The following is a 16,939-nucleotide window of genomic DNA, read 5'->3' as shown; positions in this document are numbered from 1 at the left end:
ATCCACTGTAGTAAATGTTAAACCTCATTTAATCCTCACAATAATTTTGTGACTTATAGTTATTGTCTCCATTTGACAGAGGAGGAGACTGAGGCTTAAAGGTAAGTTGTCCAAGATCACTCAGCTGCTGAGTAGTAGAGGTGGGATTTGAACCCAGGCAAAAGGACAGGCAGTCTTCAGAGCCAGTGCACTTACCCAGCACATAGCTGGGTGGCCCCTGTGTACTCTTGGAAGGCCAAGGCCAGGAGACCATTCTAGCCAAGGGCAAAGTGGGGCTTGGCAGAGTGGCCATTGTTAATGCTCTGTGGGGAGGATTCCTCTGTTCAAGTAGTCTGGGCCCTGGTAACCTGGGGTCGAGGGTAGGGGAAGTGGCTGGGAGTGGGACAAGCTGGGGGCCAGGTAGCTCCAGACCTCCCCTCAGCCCCAGTCACCTGGTCTGCAGCACGTCTTGAGTGCTGCTGTGTATCTAAGACACCTGAAGATCCATTGCAGATAGTGTCCCTGTCCACAAAGTTTAGAGTTTATATGAGAAAATAAAATTTGACGTTTGGGGAGGGGGTGGTCATGAATTTTGTGTGTGTGGGGGGAGGTAATTAGGTTTATTTGTTTATTTATTTTTTAATGGAGATATTGGGGATTGCATGAATTTTTTTTGAATTCATCACTTTTCTTGTTTCTCTGTGAAGGTATTTTTTCAGGAAATTGACAGGGGCATTCACACCATTCCCAACTCTGCATTGGCTCTCAAGAAAGGAATCACTGGAGGGTGGGGGAGAGGGCATTGCATGAAGGTGGTCAAAAGATACACACTTCCAGTTATTAGATAAATAAGTACTAGGGATGTAATGTACAACATGTTGACTACAGTTAACACTGCTGTGTGGTACATTTTGAAAGCTATTATGAAAGTAGTTCCTAAGAGTTCTCATAAGAGGGAAACCTTTATCTTTCCCCTTTTCTTTCTTTTTTGTTTCTATATGAGTTGATGGATATTAGTTAAACTTATTGTGGTAATCATTTCCCAATATATGTAAGTCAGATCATTATGCTGTACACCTTAAATTTATCAGGTGCTATAAGTGGATTATATCTCAGTGAAACTAGAAGAAAAAAAGGAAAAAAAAATCACTTTGCTCCTGGACTCCAACCTGGCTGCTCTCCCTCCATGTCCTTGCAACATGTTTTCCACCTTTTGTGTTTGTATCAGTGTGTGTGTTTCTGGGTCCTTCACTTTCACTGAACTCTCAGACCCCAAGGGGGTCACCAGAAGAGTTGATGAGCAGCACTGGTGGGTAGAATGTGCCTCACCCCTGCCCTGGGTCCTATCTGCTGCCAGCCGCCTGAACCCAGGAGAGATGTGCCCAGCTCAGACCCTCTGCCTAGCCAGTGGGCTGGGAGGAGAAACAGGATCTCCCACGTCCGAGCCAAACCCATCTCAGGCCACAATTACCCGGTTTCAATTCCAGCTCTTGGTCAGGCACCATGTGTCCTCCACATTCCTGCATATAGCCACAGACTGCGTGGCTTGTGGAGCCAGTGGCAAAACAGCAAGATGTCTGCGGCTCTGCTGGGGGTGGAAAGGATGCCCATCATCTCTGTATTGTCCTTTTGGTACCTCGGCCTGTAGCCTCCAAGGTTTACTGATATCAAACGTGTGCCCTGGGAATGATGGGAGACTGTCACCCTTACCCAGAGGTGTGCTGGTAGACGCTTACAGCCTACTGTCCAGAAGTAAAGCCCTGGCTTGCAGTGTTTGCCAGGTTCCAAGGTGTAAACACCCCTAAGCCTGCCACTGTAGCCTCGCTACACACGGCTGGGAAGAGATGGGCAGCGGCACACCTGTTTCCACAGGTAGAAACCAGCAATGGAAGCAACCTCAGGAGCAGAGTGAAATGTGTGAAATGACTAGGAGGTCATATGTTTTGAGTAATTAGTGCCTTTGTCTTTAATGTAATTTATTGTAACTTTATATAGTTTTCAATAATGGCTATGTTTAACAACTGGCCCACAGATTTCCTGAAAATTTAAGTTACCTCTTACAAGCACACCACTGCTCTCACTCTGCACCTGTTTCAAAAAGCATTGTTTTGGGGGTAGGAATTGGGTCAGGAGGCCCGAGGCCCATGAGAAAGGGAGGACCCAGCTGTGACTCCCTGGGTGGGGTGGGGGCAGTGCATTGGGTTCCAGGCACCAACTCAAATCAGTTAAATGAACTCTCTTGGCTGTTTCCTCTGCCTGCTCTCTCAGGCCCTTCCCCTCCACAAATTTTTTTTTTAATTTTATTTTTTGGTTTTTTTGTTCATTTGTTTGGGGGAGGGGGCAGGTAATTATGTTTATTTACTTGCTTGGAAGGAAAAGGGTACCTAACCCCTTCTTTGTCCAGGGGCCTACCAGCCTGAGAGGATCTGGGCCCATAGTAAAGCACAAGTGTGGGCTCCTCCTTGGCTCAAACACTTTTTGCAGGTCCCTTGCACATTGCTTCATCAGAGAGGCCTTCACCCCCACCCCCAACTCCTAAAGATGATCTCCGTGATACACTCTCATCCCCATAGCCCCAGCCCTTTTCCTTCCAAGCATTCTCCACAGTAATCATCTCCACATGGAGTTCTACTTTCTACTGGAAGCTCCAGGAGGGCCGTGCTGGTCTCATTCACCCCGGGACACCCAGCACCTGCTGGTGACCAGCACATAGGAGGCACTCAGTATTTGTGGAGGGGAAGGGCCTGAGAGAGCAGGCAGAGGAAACAGCCAAGAGAGTTCATTTAACTTATTTGAGTTTCTTTGTCCAAGAGGAGCAAGCCATTGGGGGTATATTGGGTACCCTTTGACCTTTCCAGCTACAAGGGGTGTTATCAGTGCCAGTGACAGGGACCTGATTTTAAATGGCTTGAACAATCAGAGAACTCCATTACCTCACTAACAAGAAGCCCAGAGGTAGGGTGGTTCTAGGTTGGTGTTTTCAGCAGCTTGATGATGTCCTCGGGGACCCTGGTCTTTTCCCTCTTTCTGCTTTGCCTCCTTAGGTTAGAAACTCTGCCCTCTGGCTAAGTCCCCCTTGGTTGCCGGGAGCTGGACCATCACCTGAATATAGTCATGCCCCACAGAAAGGACATCAGTTCCTTCCTGTGTGGCTCTTTTTGGAAGTAAGGGAACTTCTCCCAGAGGCCACATGCCCTGTCCTAATCCAGCCCTGCATGGGGACTGGGATGAAGAGGTTCTTAAAGTGGGGTGCCCAGAACAGCAGCAGCAGCACCACCTGGGAGCTCATTCAAAACTGGGGGGTGGGGTGGGGAGGATGGCAGCGATCTGAGTTTTAATAAGCCCTCCTGGTGATTTGGTGCTTGGTCAGGTCAAGTTTAAGAACCATGGCTGGCCTCATTGTGACCCACCCTTACGGGGGAAACACCTGAACTCAGCTGGGGCTCTGCTGAGAGGAAGTGGGGAGACTGGTGGGGCTGAGCCATTCTCAGTGCCGGGAGCTGCCCATGAGGCATTTCGTGTCCACTGCCTTTAACCAGAGCCATGAAGTAGACAAGGCTCAGAGCCCTGTGGGGAGAGGCCGGGCTGCCTTAACCCTCCCCACCTTCGCCTTCTGTCCTTCCCACCAGCTACCGGAGATTCACTGACTGTTACAAGCGCTTCTATCAGTTGCAGCCTGAGATGACCCAGCGGATCTATGACAAGTTTATAACTCAGTTGCAGACATCTATCCGGGTGAGTGGCAAGAAGCCCAGTGGGTGGTTGTTGTTGGCTCAGGTCCTGCCTCCAGATCCTCAGCCCCTTGAAGGCCGAGACCCTACCCTCATCCCCTGTCCACCCTCAGTCCATGGATCTGTCCTCCATGCCCTGCAGGCTGCAGTGGCAGTCATTCTTTCCCTCCAAACGATGTGGGTGTCTTGAATGCCCCTTCTCTCATTGTGCAGTGTGTAACTGTGTTCAGATGTTGTCTACCCCACCAGACCTTGTGAGCTTGGCAAGGACAGGCCCGGGTCTGACTTCTCTGTGTATCTCCAGTACCTGGTGTAGCCTGGCAAAGAGGAGGCATTTAACAGATTGTTGAATTTACTGGACTGCCTAGAGGGGATACAGAAAAGGACAGGAGTCCATTCATGTGTTTAAATATCTGTGATCTCTCTAGAGTTTCACTTCCACGCTGTCGCACTGCAGGATGGGCCTGGTTCAGCAGCAAAATGTCCGTGTGCTGTCAGCAAATGGTGCTCAGGCATGGGGGTAACGGCGGGGGTGGCAGCATTCAGAGATGATGGCAGGAGGAGAGGCCTGCTGCAGGCCCTTTTCAAATGTTTTCCATTTTATACTTTATTTTCTTAATTATAAAAGTCACATGTAGAAAACTTGGAATGTTTGTATGAAGACACAGGACCTAAATTAGCGAAAGTTTTACTAAGTGCTGTTAGCAGTTCAGCTTATGGAACAGTCTAGTATCATAATAGCTCTTTCCTCATTTCTCTTCAGGATGAAATCTCTGAAATCAAAGAGGAGGGGAACCTGGAAGCTGTCTTGAATGCACTGGATGTGATTGTGGAAGAAGGCAAAGACCGCAGGGAGCCGGCCTGGTGAGAAGGGCAATGCCTGCTCCCCACGGGAGGGCCGAGGGCGGGGAAAGAGGCAGCACTTCCGAATCTTGAAGGAGCGTCTATGGTGGACCCATATGCATGAGACTCTGGGCTCTCAGCCCCTGAGAGGACCTTGTGACAGGGACAGATGGAGAGGACCAACACCAAACAGTGACCCAAAACAGAGAAACAAGTGCATAGTCCCCTCTAGGGAGGAGAGCCAGGGGCAAGCCCATGTTGTCCAGGGGTATGAGGTGACTGGAATGAGGGAAATCTTCCCGGGGAGCTCATTTCAGGACCCATCTAGCCTGCAGGAGAGAGGGTAGGTAGTGTGAGACGAGGTAGAACAGCGAGGTGTGGAATCTTAGGTCGATTAGTCTGGCCTGAGCATCTGGTTTTTATTCATTTGTTCATTCAACAAGTATTTAGGAGCACTTACTATACGCCCAATACTGTCTCAGATGCCAGAGATTCAGCAGTGAGTAAGACATGAAAGACTTGCTCTCCCAGGGCTGTGGTTTCAGTGAGCCGCTCTGCTGCCTGGCTCTCCTGTGCAGCGCGGAGCAAGGGGCCCTGGGGACAGGAGTGGAGAGTTGAGGCCACCGAGACCATAAGTGGCCTGAGCTCCTGCCTCCTGCCACCCTTCCCTGCCTGAGTAGAATCCTGGGGCAGAGGGAGTAAAAACCTTTGTGCTTTTCAATTTGTTAATGCTTTGTGACCTTAGTAATGTAAGAGAACTAACTTTTGTAACCAAAAAAGAATTTTTAAAGAACCTACAGTGGCTTCTAGCCCCCTGCCCATCAGAACTGACCCATCTCCTCACTCTGGACACTCAGAACCCTCTACAGTCTCACCTTCTCAGACCTGCCTTCCCTTTTCTTCCCACCTTAGCCAGCAAGGGTCTCTCAGGGTCTGGGCCTGCTCTTGGGCCACCACTCCATCTGGGATGGCTCATCCCACCGCCACCCCACCCCCACCCCCAGCTCACAGTCAGATGGAGCAGATGCACCAGCAAGGCCCATGGTCACAAGGACAGAGACAGGAGCCAAAAAAGTCACCTGTAGGCCTGGAGCATGACAGCTGGGGGCACTGTATGTGGGGAGAGGAGGAAGGCTAAGACACGGGCTGGTGAGAAAGGGAGAAGTAGATTCCTGGGCGCTGAAGCTGAGAGGTAAGGGCTTAGCATGCCTATCAGCAGCAGGAGCCATGCAGCTGGGTCTTGGGAGTGAGAGAGACCATAGGAGAGGCCTTGGAAGCCAGCCCAGCTTGAGACTGAAGGTAGGAATGCCACCACTGGGTTTGGAGGGAGAAGCCTCAGCCCACACACCCCTCCCTGTCCCCATCCCCTGTGCCCTCCGCGGCCCTGCAGGCGCCCTAGTGGGATCCCGGAGAAGGACCTGCGCAGCACCCTGGTGCCCTACTTCCTGCAGCAGCGGGACGCCCTGCAGCGCCGTGTACAGAAGCAGGAGGCCGAGAACAGGCAGCTGGCAGATGCCGTCCTGGCCGGGCGCAGGCAGGTAGAGGAGCTGCAGCTGCAGGTTCAGGCCCGGCAGCAGGCCTGGCAGGTGAGTGTCCCGGCCCTGCCCACAGGCACATGCTGCCCGGGTTCTGACGCGGACCTCTCCGCGTCAGAGTCAGGGTTAACCCTCTGTAGCCAGGGAGGTTTTACCTCATGCGATACTGCCCAGTACCTTTAAAATGTGTACATTAGAATGACTTTAGTCCATCAGCATATTTGTTTTTTTTCCTTCTTTTTTTTTCTACGAAGGTTGCTCTATTTTTTCTTTTAAAAAAATATTTATTTATATAGTTCTTGGGTGGGGGGATTAGGTTTATTTATTTACTTTTAGAGGAGGTACTGGGATTGAACCCAGGACCTTGTGCATGCTCAGCAGGCACTCTGCCACTTGAGCTGTATCTCCCTCTGATCTGTCAGCATATCTAAAACATACCCTCTGTGCAACAAATGTGTGTCCTTTGAGGATGAATTTCTGAAAGTCACTTGGGGCCAAGATGGTGAATAAGGGGAAAGAGGGTGATCAGGCTGGATGACACACAGAGCAAGTGTAGCCGGAGAGTGATGAGATGGATTTCTCACTGGCTTAACGTGCAGTTCCAGAAGAGGGTCTCTAGTGGGGCTTGAAAGGTGGCCCATTGTCAGGTTCTCTCCATCATTTAAATGTCCAGCCTATGTCTACCTATGGCCACTTGACAGCTCCCTCCCTGGGGCAGACCTTCCTGATCCTGAGTGGAATAGGTCCCAAATCTATGGCTCTTGGGTCCCCCGGTCTTCTCTTCCCAAGACCAGTCAGCTGCAGCCTGAAGGCCCTGCTCTGGCCTCAGCAAGGCACTGAGCCTCAGAGAGGCAGCAGTACGAGAAAGGCTGGCGCCTTGTTCTGCCTCCCCTTGTCCTCACCCCCTTAGCCTCCTCCTGTAACACACTGGCCCTGGGGGTCTGCGGTGTAGTGGAGCGGCCCAGGCTCTACACAGCAGGCATGCAGGTGGTGTAACCAAGGCCCTCGGCCTGCTGCTGTCTCCTGGGGCAGGTTCCACAGCTCAGAGCCACGTCTCAGGGACTCTCAGGGCCGCCCTGCTGAGTCCTCAGGCAAGGAGCTGCGCTGCCATTGCTGTTCCATCACCATGAGTGTCCCTCACTCCCTTCTGGGCCCTGGCTGCCAAAGTGGCTAAATAGTGATCCCCGGGGCCTGCCGGCTCTGTTTGGTGCTTCTATTTTAAGAGGAGGAAGGAAGCCCCCTGCTCTTATAGCCACACCTCTCCCATTACAGCTGCAGATCTGAACCATTGTTTGAAGTGGGTCAGCTGGATTGACTGTTCAGTGCTGAGCCCTGTGTGGGAGCTTCAGAGAGCTCTTTTTCACCACAACTTCCATGGCTATAGCCTGGCTGAAAGTCCACTTAATTTAAGAAAGTTTCTCTGCTAGAAATCCCCAGTGAGGTCAGAGGATCACGGAACACCCTAGGGGCCCTTACTGAGGAACAGCTCTGCTCTGGGGAGGTCCAGCCTAGTTGGCCGGCACACAGCCTACCACAAACGCTTGCTGATTGGGGTGGATTTCCTAAAGTGCCCTGCTGGGCCTGTTACATGAGGTACAGACACTTCCACGTCGTCCGGGGGGAAACCCAGGCCTGGAGTCAAGGACAGTGGAGGGAAAGGGTTGGGTTTTCTCACCTCTCAATCAGTCTGCTCTCTCCTGTTGATGTCAGGCTCTACACAGAGAACAGAAGGAGCTGGTGGCCGTGCTGAGGGAGCCTGAGTGAGGAGGCAAGAGCCGGGCCCAGGATCAGAGGGCAGTCAAGGTCAAGGGCCTGTGGTCCAGCATGCTGGGCCTGAGTGAGCTGCCTCTGAGAACAGCCAGATCGGTGCCCAGTCCCTAAGCAGTGATGGGATCTGCTGGAGGAGGAGGCCTCAGCGTCTCCACTGCCACTGTGCCTTTGGCAGTCCCTTGAGGTCGTAAACACACACTACCTTCAGGCTTCTCCCCGTTTTCTCCTAACCTGAGCATCCGTGGCCGGCTCCCAGCCCTGGGATCAGGCACCATGCTCCTTCTTCTCTAGGTTCAAGCCAACCCCCTACCCTACCCCGTCACAACACGTACCACCAGTTCCTGAGCCCCACCTTGGGCCTGGCATGGGGAATCTGTTTTCAGTCTCCACTGATTGCCCCCTTGCTGGCCAGCTCGAGGGCTCTTGCCATGTTCTCCCCACATCCGCAAATAAACTTCCTCCACTGCACTGTAATCTGTGAGGATGCTTCCTCCGCCTGGGCCTCTCCCAGGCCTCTCCTGGGCCAAGATCCCACCCTGGAGTCCAGAGTCCTGGCTCCAGTTGAGGCCTCAGTTGTAGGGCTCCGGGAACCTCTAGGCCGGCGTGGGTTGGTGGGGGGTGTATCTGACCATCATGTATGGAAGGGCAGTGGAGCCCCTTGTCACAGAAACCAGGAGCCTGGGTTCCCTGAGGCCAAGACAAGCTGCCAGGGGGATGTCACTGTCCAACCTAGCCTGCCCTTAAAGGCACCATGGTGGCCCTCCTTCGGTGTTTGCACCTGGTGAGCGCTCACATACGGAGCAGGTGGGCCCTCTGAATAGCTGGGCAGTTTGTCCCCCTGCTTCTCATGCCTTCCTCTTCCCCAGCCAGGGCCACAGGGTATCAGGAGGGACTTCCCCAAAGGCAGGGTGGGTGCATCCTCCAGACTGGAGGGGGAAGGGGGTGGGGGTGAATGGGGGCAGAACTTTCTTCCCTGGTGAGGTCCTCACCCTAACTCTGGAGAGAGGCTTAGTGGGGTCTGTCTAGGAGCACTGGAGACACTTGGGAAGTTGTCAGGGTGGTCCCTGCTCACCAACCCCACCCCTCAAACTGTGCCCAGCGGCTCCTCCCTCCTCCTGAATGCACCCAAACATCAGGCAGCCCCTCCTGCCGAGCCGCAGGCTGTGGGGTGGCAGTGCTTTGTCTGGCAGGTTTCCACCTGGTGAGTGGGTGGTGGGTGAGGACACCCTCCCTCCTCTCCAGGCTGAGCTGAGACAGAAGCAGTTCTAAGTGTTGGGGGTGGTTTCAGGTTGGATGTCCTGCCCCTCAGGGGACACGTCCCCTTGGTTGTTGGCACTGGGGAGGCTGTGAGGGCAGGAAGAGGATGGGGGGTGAGGAGCCCAGAGGTGCTCTCCACCTCCCTGCCCCTCGTGGGCCCTGCCTCCCCACCTGCAAGGGCCACGGGGAAGGGCATCCCCACTGCAGTGCTCACCTGGCCGGCCCCAAACAGAAGGGCTGTCCTTACCTCATACCTGGCCCCACCTGTGTTGGCTTTCGGCTCTTGTCCCTGTGCTGCCCCAACCCCTTCCAGTCCTGATGCCCAGGGCCTGAGCAGAGTCGAGCTGCCCCCACACCAGGCCTGCTGTTGGTGTCTCTCTGGGGCAGGGCCCCTCGGGGTGAACGAGGGCAGCGGCAGGCCCTCCCTCCCTGGGGTTTGGCTCCTGCCCATGGGGCCGACGGTGGAAATCACAGTCTGCAAGAGGCTGTAGCCCAGCTCTGTGCCAACCTATTTTAGATCTCTGGGCCCCCTTCCTCTCTAGGCTCCCTCTCCTACCCTTCTAGCCTGTCCCGCTGGTGCTCAAACTGAGGCTGGGGCTGGGGCTCCGAGCAAGAGTGAGTAGGGGCTGGGGGACCCAGGGCAGCCCCTTTAGGGAGGGGCTGGGGACCTCCATGTCTGGAGACTGGCAGTCTGATTGAGGCCTACCCTCCTCCATCACTCCCAGGGCCCTGCCCAGGCAGCCGCAGCTCCAACCACAACATCCTTTGGGGTTTGGCCTACAGAGCTGGGGCGGATGACCCCCAAATAGCCCTGGCAGGTTCTCCCGTGACCCTCCTGAACCCTTGCCTCCGGGGCACAGCCCAGAGAGTATAAAGCAGTGCTGGAGGCTGGGAGAGGCAGACCAGCTGAGTCCTGAGCAGCAGCCCCAACGCAGCCGCTGACAAGACACACAATGAGGCCCCTCACGCTCCTCGCCCTACTGGCCCTGGCCACGCTCTGCCTCGCTGGCCGGGTAGGTGAGTGCCCCCGCCCCAGCCCGTGGGAGCTGCAAAGGGAGAGTGCCATGGCCTCGCCTCTCCTCATCCCTTCCCCTGGTGGTCCCGTGGTAGTCTAACCACCTTCCTGTGGGCTCAGTCCCTTCACCCCCAGATCTGACCTTGTGGAGGGAGAGAAGGGAAGAGTAAGGGGCCAGAGAGGCACAGGAGGAGGGCCGTAGGGAGAAGCAGGGGTGAACTGGGCCCCCTTTCTTTACAGATGCGAAGCCCAGTGGTGCAGAGTCTGGCAAAGGTGCAGGTATGAGGTGGGGGCTGTGCCCTGTATCACCCAGTGGTGCTGCCCACTCCCAGCACCGTCCCCCCGTCCCGAGTCCCATTCCCCCCTCCTGCCCACTCCCACCTGGCTATCAGGAAGGCCAGCCTACTCCCCTCCTTGTCCACCCAAACTCAGAGCCACCTGACCCCTGCCCTTCTGCTCCACAGCCTTCGTGTCCAAGCAGGAGGGCAGTGAGATGGTGAAGAGACTCAGACGCTACCTGGATCATGGGCTGGGGTGAGAGAAAGGAGGTGCTGGACAGGGCCCTGCATCTCCAGGTGGGGGGGTCAGGGCAGGCCTCCTGGCCAGGACTCTGGAGCCCCAGTGCCGTGGGAGGAGGGGTGGGCATTTTGCCTGGAGGCTGATGCTAGTGTGTTGGGTTCTCAGAGCCCCAGCCCCCTACGTAGATCCCTTGGAGCCCAAGAGGGAGGTGTGTGAGCTCAACCCGGACTGTGATGAGCTGGCTGACCAAATGGGCTTCCAGGAGGCCTACCGGCGCTTCTACGGCACAACCTAGAGCTCGCAGCCCTGCTGGCCTGGCTGGCAGCCCCCAGCGCTGGCTCCTCTCCAGGACCCCTTCCCCTCCCCTCGCCCGGACCTCCCTGCCCTGCAAGTGTGAGGTCCCCATCATTCCAGCTGCTCCAGAATAAACTCCAGAAGAGGAACTAGTGGTGGAACTGATTCTTTGTCCATCTATGGAGTATGAGGAGGAGGCGTTGGGAGGATGGGGAGTGGAAAGGAGGTTTTATCTTTTTCAGTCCCAGAAAGTGCTCCCCAAAGTCTGTTGTTGATTTATTTATTTGTCCCTGCCTCATTCCAGAAGCACTGAAGGTGGCTTCCTAAAGTCTAACTAGGGTTCCCCTCTATAGGCCAGAACCTTCCCCACCTCAACCCACTGCGCCATCCATGACACACCCAAATAGGCCAGACCCCATGCACTCCTGGACACCTGGAGTGCATGGCTATGAGCGGACAGGCCTTATCTCTGTAGGCAAACAGCTGCCGGCAGACGGTACTGCCTGGCTTAGGGGTAGGGGGCAATAGCAGGCCTCCTGGCCTGGTTACAGAGCATTTGGGGTGGGCCTGGGTTAGTCATGTTAGTTCTTCCCTGGGCTGAGCAGAGACTCCAGGAGCACCAGAAATGGGACCTGATAAAAGGGTCCAACACCTCCCTATCCCAGCCTCTGAGGTGGGTGGGGCAGCTCCAGCCTGGACACACGCACCTCCCCTCTCAGACCCTCAGCACTTCCTCCACCCCATCAAGAGCCCCCTCCCTGACCCTCCTGCTCTCACCCGGCCCCCCAGCCCCTCTCCTCTCCTCTCCCTTCTCACCTCTGCACTCTCTCCTCAGCCACTCTTGGTTCCAGGCTCAGATGTGCCCGCACCTTATCAGGCCTGGTTGGGTCTGGTCTCCTGCCAGCACTGGGGCCTGGCCTCTGCCTCCCTCCAGGGCAGGCTCAGAGCTGGGGCCTCACTGTAGTTTGGCCTTTGTACCCGCCTCCAGTGGGCCGCCCTGCAGCAGGGGGCATGTACTGGGGGCCCGGAATAGGGAAGCTGTGAAAGTGGCAATGATGAGCAGATTCCCGGCCACCGCCAAGCCCAGTGTGGCCACTGTGCCCGCCAGGCCCAGGGGCGATTCCTGCGTAGCCAGCCAGGCTCGGCGAGATCCCATATCAGCCAGCACCGCCTCCAGCTGGAAATGGGTGCCCAGCACTGCACAGATGTGGAATAGCTGGTGGCTGTGGCCTGTGGGGAGGGTAGGCAGGTCAGGGCACAAACCCCGTCCCCAGGGCTGCCCCGACTCATCCTGTGACCCTTGGCAAGCACCCCATTCTCTGGGCTTGCTACTCTCCTAAAACTGGGAATAAGAAACCTGATTCCCAGGATTATTGACAGGAGTGAGTGAGCTGGGGTGCACAGAGCCCCAGCAGACATGCTACTGGTTTTGCTGTATCTGAGGGCTGGGGCTGGACCCTGAGGACCCTGCCAGGGACACGCTCCTTTACTCAATTCACTCTGCGCTCTGAGGAGCTGACTAATCCAGACTCACCCCAAATGCTCCCCTCCCGGGCCAGACCAGGCCTGCTCTCACCAATGTAATCAAAGCGTCCTGGTGCCAGCCGCTCAGGTAGGTGGGAGGCGAAGAGGAAGCCAGTGAGCAGTGCGCAGAAGAGGTGGTAGCCGTGGCTGGTGCTCAGCGCCTCCTGTCCACAGCTGTGGGCCCTGCCCCAGCACAGGCTGAGCTGGCAAAGGAAAAGGCGGTTTGGCAGGGAGGGGCTTTGGGAGTGGACACCATGTGTCTGAGATCTGGTGGGGGGTGGAGGGGAGGACACAGCTGGACTGGGTGCTGGGACTGAGTGGGCAGGACTGGAAGTGGGCACTGTAGGGGTCAGGGCAGGAAAGCAGGAGCCTTACCCGATAGAAGAGCGGGAGGTTGTCGAACAGGAAGGGATAGGTGAAGGCAGCTGTGCGAAGGATCTTACTGAGTCCAGGCCTTTCTAGCTCTGGGAATCTGGGAGGTGGGAGGGAAAGGCTGATCACCATCCTTGTGCTGGGGTGGGGGTCAGAGGAGGGCAAGGGACCTTTGACCAAGATAGAATGTCAGTGTAGCTTAGTGGCTACGAAAGCCCTTAGGGTACATGACTCCTTTGTAAGTGACCACATCTGTAAAATGGGGCTAGAAGCCTGCCTCTTAGGTGGCTGTGAGAATTAGAGACAGTGCAGAGTCTGGGCACAGTATGGTCCTCAATAAATGGTCCTGTTGTTACTACTGTTGTTCAAGAGCAGTGAGGCTGAGGCACATGATCGCTGGTCTCCCACAAATCCTGGGAGTCCAAATGTTTGTGAGTGCCCTGCCCCGTGTGCCCCCGCCCCCGCCGCCTTCCCCTTCACCCCTGGCAGAGAACCTACCGGGAGTAGCAGGACAGGCCGGTGCACAGGAAGGAATTGAGTGCGGCGGCGGGCACAAAGAGCTGGTGCAGGCGGCTGTGCAGCCAGGGGGCCGGCATGGAGTAGGCGGCGTAGGGGAAGGCGCAGCCTAGGGGGACGCGGGGCGGGAGCTGAGGCCCGAAGGACGCGCTCTGGGCGGAGACCCCCGCGCCACACCCCGCCCTGCCCCGGAACGCCCCGCTCCGCCCCGCGCCCGCCGTCGCCGCCTGGCTCACCCAGGCTGTAGAGGCTGAGCGCCCCGTAGTCCAGGAAGTAGCAGATGTGACGCGCGCGGGGCGACATGGAGCTGAAGGTGTGCGCACAGCACGACGCAAACGGGTAGAGGCAGGCGGGCAGCAGGAAGACGAGCAGCGGCCAGTGGTAGGGCTCCGACCGGAAGCCCGGGCCCCCGGCCAGCGCCAGGAGGCGCCACAGGAAGTACCTGCGGCGGGCACGTGCTCAGGTCGCCGGAGCCCCACGACTCCCGCTGCAGCCCGCGGGCCTGGGCCGTCCCGGCCCGCCTGAGTACCCCCTCTGAGCTCGAGACCGAAGCCTGGGACAGAGCTTCCCTCACCAGGTGGGCAGGAAGTGAGTCCAGATGTTGACGGTCTCGTTGGTCATCTGGAAGGAGCTGAGGACACAGTCTAAGGCCGAGCTGGTAGGGTGGCGGTAGCCAGACATGATGCCGTCTTCCCAGAACACCTGGTGGAGTGGGGGCGGAGGGGAGAGGAGGGGAGTTACTGAGCCCCAGCCTTTTTGTCCAAGAGAGATCTCTGGAGGCAGGGTTGAAGAGAATGGGCTGGAGGTCACAAAGGACCCAAAGCCAAGCTAAAATCCGACCTCATCACACCACAGGTTCCAATACCCAGAGAGCAGGTGAGAAACAGAAGAGGCAGAATAAAGGGGCAAGATAGGATGGGGTAGTTGGACGCAGAGTGCTCTGGGGAAGGGGACATTGGATGAAGGAGCGTTCTGGGCTCTAGGGAGCAGGTCATAGCCTGTTCCTTAGAGAACATAAGAGTCCCACACCGAAATGGCAGGGATAAGAGTTAGCCTGCAGTAGGGACTTCTGCACTTGCAAAAAGAGAACATCTGCCCCAGTCAGTCTCCTGGGAGGTAGGAGTCAGTGAGTTAAGGCCCTCACCCTGGGGACCTGGTGGACTCGAAGGAGCTGGGGCAGCTTGAGACTGAGCATGGTGGCCCGGCACCTCCACGTTGACCTGGAGACAAAGGGCAGGGGGTTGGAAATTAGGTATCTGCCCCCATCCACGGGTCCCTTTTCACCCAGGTCTAGGCTGGACCCGGTCACTGAGACCCAGAGTGGGCTGTGTGCACACGCATACACACATACGTGTGGGTGGTAGCTGGCCACCAAGCTGCTTCCTTCAGGCCAGGGGAGGCTGGCCTGGCCCCCATATCACATAACCCCAACCCTCCCCATCCTAGCACGAGGGCATTCAGTTCCCCCACTGAGAGGGGCTGGTCAGCCTCAACTCAGCAAGGAGTGATAGAGGGTCCCCCTCAGAAGGCTGCCTCAGCTGGACGGTAACCCTGGACCCTGGATTCAGGCCCAACCCCCAATTTGTTTCAGGAGAACGCTGACTTATGGAGGCAGCACAGAGAGAGCCCAAGCACACCCCACCATTGCCACCACCAGAAAGCCCCTTGGCCCGTGGTGCCTGGGCTGAGCACAGAAAATTCAGGGCACTGGGGAGAGTTTCTGGAGAGGCCAGATGCCACCGGTGGGACAGCGAATTAGAGGGATGCCTGGCTCTTCTCTGAGGACTACCCTAGTACCTTCTGAGGGCATTCGGGGTCCCTGTCCCTCCTGAGCCCCGTGCCCCTCAGCCCCAGACCTGTGTGCTGCCTCCGGGTGGCTGCGGCTCTGCTGCCCTGCCTGCTTCTCAGGCTGCCTCTCCCAGGCACATTCCTTGGCACAAGTGGAGGGGCTGAGCCAGCAAGGAGGGTGGAACCGCCCGGGGAGGAGAGAGAACAGGACACTCCCCTAGTCCCCAAGCCAAAACTTTCCAGCCTAGCCCCACCCATCTTCCTGCCGCTGCTTTGCGCACTGTCTGCATGTGTTTGTGCTGCACGCACTGTGGGCCTCACACCACCAGCTGGAACCCCAAGCCTCTGCTCCTGTGATTGAACAGTTTGGGGCCCTCTGCTCTTGAGCTGGGTGCTGGGGACCCAGCTGGGCACAAGGCAGACCTGGCCCCTAGTCCGTGCGCCCTGACTGAGCTTTAAGATAGATGACCCCTCCTGGGAGCAGGATGGGGATGTTCTGACCTAACCTGAGTGCTGCCCAGCTGCCTGGGGGAGGGGTGAGGCAGGACGATGCTGGGGGTCTAGCTCCCCTCAGGGTCCCTTCCCTCAGCACTAGGGTCTAAGGGTCTCTGGAGTAGAGTTTGTGCTGTAGCCATGGAAATAGGGGAGGAGGCTGGAGCAGGCGCATTGCCTCTCGTTTCTCAGCACGGGCATCCGGGCCCCAGGTGAGCTTCCTTACCCAGGGCTTGATGGGCGCTCCTAAGGCGGTGGGTGACCGGCCCTGGCTCCACGGGCGGAGTCCCAGGCTCTTGCCAGCCGGGCCAACGGGAGGGAGAGGAGAGTGGCAGACAGGCGGGCCAGGCCTGGGCGGGGAGTGGGAGACAAAGGAGAGCCGGGGAACAATCCCAGCCTTGTCCACCCTTCAGGGAGCAGCGCAGGGTGGCCCAGCCCCATTAGCAGGCAGCTCACTCAGCCTCCAGCACACAGCCAGCCCCTCCAGCTTGACCCCACCCCACAGAGAGCAGACTGGCCGGAAGAGGCGGGGGCCCTAGCCAGGATGCAGCCAGGGTGATACAGAGCGCCCCCCACAGACTGGGCTGCCCCTTGGCGCCAGGGTTCCAGTTTCTCCCAGCTGAGGGTGGCTCTGCCCTAGGCTGGGCAGAGGACTCCAAACCCTGACTTTGGATTTCCGAAACCACTCCTCACTGTGCTTCACGGCCTCTTAGCATCTGGTACTAGGTAAGATCCAGAGCAAATGCACTTGGTTGTGTTGGTTCAACCACGAGGGGACTCACCAAGCTTCTCCACTCTCCACACACTTGAGTTGTCTGTCCTTGCAGAGGGACAGGAGTTGAAGACTCAAGAGGCTGGTTTCAAGGCCCACTCTCACCTCTCCTTTGAGGAAGTTTCTCCCCAACTCAGAGGACCCAGCTGAGACAGCAAACCTCCCCTAAGCAGCACTGTTGCCTTCAAAATACACTTGACCCTTGAACATGGGTTTGAACTGCACTTACATGCAGATTTCTTCCATTAAATGTTTACTCAGTACTGTGGTCAACAAGTATCGTGCATGAGGGCCAACTGTAAACTCATGTACACATTTTTGACTGCATGGGGGTCAGCACTCAAACTCTGTCATGCAGGGTCAAACTATGTATTGTTTTCACCTGTCACCCTTGTGGAGCCACCAGCTCAGTTCACAGAGTCAATAAACTTGACAGTGTCTATCAAAACCATCTCTGGAGTTTGTGCTTCAGTTGCTGGTTTCTTGCTTCAATGGGTCCACCTCAAAGAAACCTTTCCGAAACGCCATCTCG

At 56.5% G+C, this 16,939-nt stretch overlaps 3 protein-coding genes across 10 annotated transcripts in view; 2 read left to right on the top strand and 1 right to left on the bottom strand.

Annotated features, from left to right (window-relative positions):
- LOC102512646 (polyamine-modulated factor 1) overlaps window positions 1–9,976 on the top strand; it is a 22,813-nt gene extending 12,837 nt beyond the window's left edge. Inside the window, exons 2-7 of one of the 5 annotated variants that reach the window (XM_032464051.1) lie at window positions 3,609–3,714; window positions 4,139–4,192; window positions 4,474–4,574; window positions 5,944–6,139; window positions 7,799–7,856; window positions 9,841–9,973. In XM_032464051.1, coding sequence (XP_032319942.1) covers window positions 3,609–3,714; window positions 4,139–4,192; window positions 4,474–4,574; window positions 5,944–6,139; window positions 7,799–7,852 — 511 coding nt within the window. In that variant the 3' untranslated portion in view covers window positions 7,853–7,856; window positions 9,841–9,973. Of the gene's footprint in view, window positions 1–3,608; window positions 3,715–4,138; window positions 4,193–4,473; window positions 4,575–5,943; window positions 6,140–7,774; window positions 8,333–9,840 lie in introns of those variants that run through there. The other 4 variants (XM_032464053.1, XM_032464050.1, XM_032464052.1 and 1 more) reach the window with 4 other exon arrangements.
- On the bottom strand, window positions 4,599–16,849 carry PAQR6 (progestin and adipoQ receptor family member 6). Of its 4 annotated transcripts, XR_004313986.1 has the most exons (10): window positions 15,212–15,342; window positions 14,500–14,575; window positions 13,930–14,057; window positions 13,592–13,797; window positions 13,338–13,464; window positions 12,843–12,939; window positions 12,520–12,670; window positions 11,760–12,173; window positions 5,014–5,147; window positions 4,599–4,882 (listed from the first exon to the last, which is right to left on the bottom strand). XR_004313986.1 is itself a non-coding variant. In XM_032464048.1 (8 exons), exons 2-8 carry the CDS (start codon window positions 14,548–14,550, stop codon window positions 11,899–11,901), a joined length of 1,035 nt encoding a protein of 344 aa, XP_032319939.1. In that variant the 5' UTR covers window positions 14,551–14,575; window positions 15,212–15,341; the 3' UTR covers window positions 11,199–11,898. The 4 variants fall into 4 exon arrangements, 2 of the variants coding, with proteins under 2 accessions (XP_032319939.1, XP_032319940.1); XR_004313987.1 differs by lacking the exon at window positions 4,599–4,882 and having other exon boundaries at window positions 4,959–5,147; XM_032464048.1 differs by lacking the exons at window positions 4,599–4,882; window positions 5,014–5,147 and having other exon boundaries at window positions 11,199–12,173; window positions 15,212–15,341.
- BGLAP (bone gamma-carboxyglutamate protein) lies at window positions 9,992–11,083 on the top strand. The gene is made up of 4 exons (XM_006174558.3): window positions 9,992–10,132; window positions 10,371–10,409; window positions 10,595–10,664; window positions 10,815–11,083. The coding sequence occupies exons 1-4, from the start codon at window positions 10,069–10,071 to the stop codon at window positions 10,942–10,944; spliced, it is 303 nt and encodes a 100-aa protein (XP_006174620.2). The 5' UTR covers window positions 9,992–10,068; the 3' UTR covers window positions 10,945–11,083.
- Window positions 16,850–16,939: the final 90 nt, after the last annotated feature.

Source organism: Camelus ferus, chromosome 21, assembly GCF_009834535.1.
Source record: "Camelus ferus isolate YT-003-E chromosome 21, BCGSAC_Cfer_1.0, whole genome shotgun sequence".
Classification (NCBI taxonomy): domain Eukaryota; kingdom Metazoa; phylum Chordata; class Mammalia; order Artiodactyla; family Camelidae; genus Camelus; species Camelus ferus.
The sequence above is the reverse complement of the archived record's forward strand: the minus strand, read 5'-3'. Positions and strand labels throughout refer to the sequence as shown.

Coding starts and splice junctions, on each gene's coding strand:
- BGLAP (XM_006174558.3), top strand. CDS start 10,069: ATGAGGCCCCTCACGCTCCTCGCCCTACTGGCCCTGGCCACGCTCTGC. Junction 10,133..10,370: donor CTGCCTCGCTGGCCGGGTAG/GTGAGTGCCCCC, acceptor CTTTCTTTACAG/ATGCGAAGCCCAGTGGTGCA. Junction 10,665..10,814: donor TACCTGGATCATGGGCTGGG/GTGAGAGAAAGG, acceptor TTGGGTTCTCAG/AGCCCCAGCCCCCTACGTAG.
- PAQR6 (XM_032464049.1), bottom strand. CDS start 14,550: ATGCTCAGTCTCAAGCTGCCCCAGCTCCTTCGAGTCCACCAGGTCCCC. Junction 13,798..13,929: donor ACTCACTTCCTGCCCACCTG/GTGAGGGAAGCT, acceptor TGCCCGCCGCAG/GTACTTCCTGTGGCGCCTCC. Junction 13,465..13,591: donor GCTCAGCCTCTACAGCCTGG/GTGAGCCAGGCG, acceptor GCGTCCCCCTAG/GCTGCGCCTTCCCCTACGCC.